Here is a 6643-nt window from a genome sequence, read left to right as displayed (position 1 = left end):
AAATTTCAAAGATTAATCAAAAATAAATTTAAAAAAAAAAAAAAAAAAAAAAAAAAAAAAAACCCTCAAATTGTACAGTACACCCGCCATGTGAGACAACAGCGCAAATCAAGGGATTTCATTTTGAAACTATAATAAATAAGTATCCGTGATTTTATTGGCAGTTTTTTCCCTCATAATTATTCAACATATTATATTTATAATCACTTTGGTGGCTTCCAATCATTTTCTCTCTATCAATTCCCTTTGCTTGTTAAGGTGACTTGTTTGGAAGCTAAGCACGCTTACATTATTTGTGCCCCAATCCAATAATGCCCTCCTCTCTTCTACATTATTTTGGTTACCATCGATGTGACTCCTCATCCAATTATTCATTTTCTCCAAGTCTCTGACTCCTTTGCTTATTCTTTAATCCATCGTATATTGTAATACAAGTGTACAAGATTATGTGTGTGAATGCAGAGAATATATGGGGTTTTTAATTCTTTAAATTGAACATATTATATCGTTATTATTCTTTTCAAATATGGTATATGTGTGAATCCATGGCTTATAATATAATTTTGATGACCATTTAGTATAGTTTGACCCATTACAACTTTCTTCACTAAAATAAAATAAAATGTTTATACGAAGTTGAATGAATAATCTATGAAAGCTATTTGGGTGGCTCTTTGATCATCTTATGGTTGTAAATAATTGGTGTTGATCGAGGATAACTTGGTACGTTGAATGATTAAATTATGTGAGATTGATAATAAAATCTCCATAATTTTTAACGTTTAGAATAGACTACTTTTCAAATTTAATTCACACATAGAGATTCTAGATGATGTTTTTATAATAAAATTATAGCTTAAGTAGTAGGGGGTATGGAAGCATATTGACCTGGGAAGTTGAACAAATAAAAATGGTCCAACTGAACCGAACTCAATTGGGTTAACTAAACTTGGTTTAAATTGGTTGGTGGATAAATGCAAAGCATTAATTATGGGTAAAGTTTAGAGAGTGGGCGAAGAGTTCCATAAATGAATAATTAGAATTAAGAAGATACATAATCTTTTTGTTTTGTTTTGCAAAATTAAAAGAGTGATGGGCGATCAAACCAGCACTGAAAGACAAATTGAAAAGGACGATCCTCCTTCCCTCCCACCACGCATTTTATAATATTTCAACTAACTCAAACAATAATTGTGAGCCCCAAGATTTTTAATGGATTAATGTCACAACAATCTCTAAACCAATTATCTTATCACCATGATCGCTTATTGTAAGGAAATTAATGAAATTAAAATGTTAGAAACACAATATTGTTGTAGATTCTGATGACACGGAAAGGATATTTTTAAGGAAGGATGTCATTTTAGTTGGGTAAATTTCAATTCTGAAGCACGATATCTACAAGAATATTGATTACTAATTTATCAGGTAACTTCTAGCCCCAATCGCAGATTTTTCTTGAACAATCCCCCATTTTCCGGCAATGTGCCGGAGACTGGATCTCTCTCTTAATTTTAGCGAATATTACTTCGCCTCTGCTTCCTTTCCTTTTGTTTGCTTCTTTTTTGCCACAAATTGTTGAATAAGATCCTTCGATGTCCTGTCCTCGATTTTGGCGAATCCAGAAGGCGATAAAAACTAAAAATCTAATGAGAATTGCAATTTAGGTATCCTCTTTGTTAGTCTTGATCACCACCAAACTACAACATCCACCCGAAATCCTGGAGTTTAGGGCTGAAAAATGGTCAAGATCCCCAGTCCAGTTCAACAGCATTAGGATTAAGAAGAGAAGGGCGATGTAAGAAATACAAAAAACAAAGTTCACTGATTGGTCACGAAATTCGGGTGAAGAAGCTGTGTCCGTAACAGGAGAATGTAGTAATATCCTTGTGGACTTACATCGGAACGGGAAAAAGAAGCTAAGAATTGTTGTCCTGAATCACTCTCTTTGATATACTAGTCATCTATGGGAAACAAAAATCAGAAAAGTATATACAGAAAAATGAAGAACAATCTCTCTAAAAAAAATACAAGAGAGGAAAAAGGTCCGTCCGTCTCGGGCGTTTATGACTCGATAGAGAGATTTGAAAGAAGCTCTTGAAGACGGCGAGAATCGTAATCACCGACACAGAGAGCCTCGAGAACGCGCTCAAAGAGAAGAACATGACAGGGAATATGTAGAACGCCTTTCTGTTCGTAACCGTACTCTTGGGCGGATTTATCGAGGAGCTCGACGAAAACAGGGTGGTTTAGGAGTTGAGCGCTCACGACGAACCGTTCCATCTCTTTGCCAACGTAAACGGGAACGTGGCCTTGCGGCACGGTGGAGGAACGGAGAATACAGGATCGGCGGAGCTTGGTGGCGGCGGCGGAGGGAGAGCCGGAACGGAGAAGACAGTACTGAGAGGAATCGGCAACGCGAGAAAGTCGGCGAATCAATTGCTTCATGATGATTGATGAAGAATACAAACAGAGAGAAAAGGGAAATTGAGATTTGAATATGAATGAATTTGAGGGAATTAGTGAGTTTGATTTGAAGAAGATGAAAGAGAGGTTGGAGATCGAGGGAAGAATGGAATAATATATATAGAAGTGAAGAGGAGGTGTGAGGTTGGAGATTGGAGGCATTATATTAAAATTGAAAAAAGAAAAAGAAGGTGACGAGAAGAGAGAGATGGGATGGTGGGGGAGGTACAGGTAAGAGTACTTGGCTGGTACAATCACTCACGCCACCTTCCCTCCTCTCATTATTAATTATTATTAATTCTTATTTTTTAATATATATATATATATATATATATATATGATATATGTTATGAATTTATTTCAGGAGTTGCTTAAATTATAAGATTCATATCATAGCTTTGAAAATGGGGCAATATGTGTCTAATAGTTTTTAAACTATGAGTATTTAATGCACATCTTTGATTTATAAATTCTTGTTAGAGGCATTATATATTGTCACCTTTATAATTGTAAAGAAGAATGTTTAGAAAGGAGGTTGATTTATTATATATTAGTATACATATTTATTGAGAATGACTAATTTCTTAAATGTATGACAATGATTTATTGCTATTCTTTGAGAAAAAAAATAAAAAAGTTCCTTTCATGTAATAATTTATTTAATTGAGTTCTTATAGAAAAAGAAATTAATTTTAGACATGGGATAAACTATCACTCTTTTTTGCTATAAATAATATACATACATTTTTAATTATACATCATTTATGGATTTTAATAATTGAGTCGAGGTACATGTGAAATTTTTAGAGCAATAAAGACAATTAGAAAGAAAAAAAGAAAAAAAAAAAAAAAGGGACAAAAGCTATATAAATTAGGTCTGAATTGAAATACATTTTTGTTGGATGAAGGAAACAACTAATGAGTAACAATTGTATGAACACAACTCAAGGTTAATTTATAATTAGTATTTAAAGAAAATAGAATTACTAAGGGTATGCTTGCCAACGAGGCAGTAGACGATGTTAGATAGTTTGGAATATAAATTTGTGGATAAGACCAGTTCATTATATTTGTAGTTTGAATTTGAGAGGGAAAAAGATGATAATATTATTTAACTAAATAGGGCAAAAAGAAAGAAAAATAAATAAATAATCAGGGAAGATGAAGAAATCCAAAGGACAAGGCAGAAAAAATGGATGATTCTATAGTGGCCATCCAAGCTCAGGAAAACTCTGCTTTTTTCTTTTTAATTAAAAAACAGACAATAATAATTCGGTTTTACTAAAGGAGAAGAAATCAAAATGGCCATTCAATTATTCCAAAAGCCTTGTGCTTTCGGACGTGGGCAACAACGACTGTTATCCCAAAAAGTAAAAAATAAAATAATAATAATAATAATAAATAAATGAAGTTTGGGTTCGTGAGAGTGGTACGGAAATGACCTCAGCCGCGATTGAGTGCTAAAAATAAAAAAAGGCAAAGCATAAAGTATAAGGTGATTCGTAATGAACATAGGGCTTTTTGGTAGTGGAGGCATTACACAGCAGAGGCACAAAATGATGACCACCTAAGACCCTTCTTCCTTTTCTTTACCCTCTCTTTCTGGTCCTTGAAAGTGACCGTTTATGGTTTATTATTATTATTATATTGAGAATCAAGAACTGGAGATGCTGTTGAGTGGCGTGGACGGAGTGTTGGGACTTAAAAAGACCAACTTGTGGCTCAAGAATTCGATTCAATTCAATTCAGGCACAAAAGTTCATTGTGTAGATATAATAAGCTCATTGGATAACACGCAAGGATGTTGAATGGAAGACTAAGATGAAAGCAAACAGAATATCTGAGATGGGTGGAGCCCGGCTTGGTTGCTTGCTGGGAATCTGATTCTACCTTGTATAATTTGCTTCTTCTCTCCCGATTCCCCGGAGGAGGTCAACACATATAAAACTGTAATCAAGATATCAGAAAAAAGGTTACACTTTTTTTATGTGTTGCCCCCAAACAAGAGCTTCAGCTGGACTGCCCGCAAAAACTACCCTGCATTACCTGAACGCAGTCATGTTCGTTATTATGTACACAGTTTCAGGCATAGAATTGAGTCCACTCATACAAATGTTGCTACTTCAGCTATTATTCAGAGTTTTAGTTCCACAATAGCAAAAATAATGGAAAACTGTTTGGATCCTTCTCCAAAGGAGGGAACTAATTAACGTGATCACCTCACAAAGAAACTACCATCCAAACGTCTTTCCACAGGGTTGCTTCCCATTTTTTCATTCCAAAACAGAAATTACCTGCCAACTAAATTCAAAGTAAAAACACTCACTAGTACATAAACAAACACTTCTGTCACATCCCAAAATTCAAAACTCGGAATCAACAGGTGACACCAACCGACTATACGATGAAAGCACGTAGAAAAGAGATAAGCAAGAAGATTTTACGGAAAATATTTAGCAATTAAGAAGAAAGAGTTTCAATCAAAACAAATGTTCATACACCATATGAATTTCATAAGATAAGGTTATGGGGTACAAATCGTATGATGTAACCATGCATGACTGTACAGACTCCTAAACACCTTGGGTCACTCCTCTGTAGCTTCACAACTCCCGAAAAAAAAAGTGCAGAAATGGATGAGTATAGGAATACACAGTAAGCAACCTATTTGTAGGCTCTTTTCGCATCCTTAACCTCTATTCACAGGCTTTATTTTGGTCTCTAGGAAGTATGGTCTAAGCTCCAATGCTTTCTGAATAGTTGCGTTCTCGCCTATCTTAGCCGGTTTCTAAACTGAAGCGCACCCTTACGGGTTTGACCAGTTTTCCAATCCTTCTTTTCTATAACTTACGTGGCTTACCTTACTTATGCAGTGAATGATCAGTGTTCTATGCTGAGACACGACCTCACAAGTAAAGCTCGGGTTAGTATGGTTGGATCTGCATCTGTAAAACTCTCTAAACATCATCCGTGGAGGTTAGCTGACAACCCTCCCACGGGACCATACCACCACTAAAATCGGGGGATTGCGATCCCCTATGTGCCAGTCAGCTATTGGGTCAACCTATGTTGTCTCACGCTCCCCCGCTCAGGGACGGGTATACGGCCTAGAGGTCCTGTTCAGGAGACCTTAGCTATCTCCACTAGGTCGAGGCACGAATCACACTACCCTATCCAGCTAAGCCTAGCTCGACGATTCCGGTATCGGAGTAGAGCCTCGACGCTACGGTATTGGAGTAGAGAAGGAAGTGGAGGTTTTGGTGACACTGCTCACACTGCTCAAGCCCGGCGAGCTACCTCGATCGTCCATGGTCACTGTGGTGTCCTACTCGATTAAGGGGAGGCGTGTCGAACAAAGGACTCCAAAAAGAAAAAAGAAGGCTTAAGGAGTCAAGCCTCCTCAAAGATACGAAGGCAGTAAAAAATGACTAAGACTCCAAAGGAGTCGAGCCTCGATTAAGGGGAAACGTGCTTTGTTCGAGGGGAGGTGTTGGATGATGAAAGTCCCACATCGGCTAATTTAGGGAATGATCATGGGTTTATAAGCGAGGAATACTAACTCTATTTGTATGAGACCTTTTAGGGAAGCCCAAAGTAAAGCCATGAGACCCTAATTTAGGGTATGATTATGAGTTTATAAGTGAGTAATCCTTACTCCATTCGTATGAGGTCTTTTGGGGAAGCCCAAAGCAAAGCCATGAGAGCTCATGCTCAAAATGGACAATATCATACCATTGTGAAGAGTCGTGTTCATTTAACAGACTGTGATTCGCGAAGAGCACGAGGCAGGGGTAGGAGACGCTGATGGCGCCCAAAATGAAAGAGAATCGGGTAGCGGAAAGGTTGGAATTGGAGAGTTGAAGAGGAAATTTGGAGTTTGGGTAAGGTGAGGATTGCACTGAGGCGGAATACATCGGCATGGTCTTGTTGGGTCAATCAAAATAGAAGCTGCGCTCAATTAGATAACAAAATAATGCTAAAAAGGAAAGACGTGGTATTGGAAACAGAGTAAAAGAGGGACAGATTTATGTTGAGAGATTGATGAAAAATAAAGACAAGATTAAATCAGGTAATAATTATATTATTACAGACTTGAAATATTTATATAGACAAAAAAAAAAAAAAAAAAAAAAAAAAAAAAAAAAAAAAAAAAAAAAAAAAAAAAAAAAAAAAAAAA

At 36.4% G+C, this 6643-nt stretch overlaps 1 protein-coding gene and 1 long non-coding RNA gene across 2 annotated transcripts in view; one reads left to right on the top strand and one right to left on the bottom strand.

Moving 5' to 3' along the window:
- The window catches only part of LOC111486371, a 17021-nt gene extending 12916 nt beyond the window's left edge, over positions 1 to 4105 (top strand). The window contains exons 2-3 of the long non-coding RNA XR_002718855.1: positions 1751 to 1757; positions 4014 to 4105. This is a non-coding gene — a long non-coding RNA (uncharacterized LOC111486371). The remainder of the gene's footprint in view (positions 1 to 1750; positions 1758 to 4013) is intronic.
- Positions 1654 to 2587, bottom strand: LOC111486369 (auxin-responsive protein SAUR71-like). Its single transcript, XM_023133460.1, has one exon. It carries the CDS (start codon positions 2446 to 2448, stop codon positions 2065 to 2067), a length of 384 nt encoding a protein of 127 aa, XP_022989228.1. The 5' UTR covers positions 2449 to 2587; the 3' UTR covers positions 1654 to 2064.
- Positions 4106 to 6643: the final 2538 nt, after the last annotated feature.

The sequence above is a fragment of the Cucurbita maxima genome, unplaced genomic scaffold, assembly GCF_002738345.1.
Source record: "Cucurbita maxima cultivar Rimu unplaced genomic scaffold, Cmax_1.0 Cma_Scf00011, whole genome shotgun sequence".
Classification (NCBI taxonomy): domain Eukaryota; kingdom Viridiplantae; phylum Streptophyta; class Magnoliopsida; order Cucurbitales; family Cucurbitaceae; genus Cucurbita; species Cucurbita maxima.
Note: the sequence above shows the minus strand (reverse complement) of the source record. Positions and strands in the feature narration are given on the sequence as shown.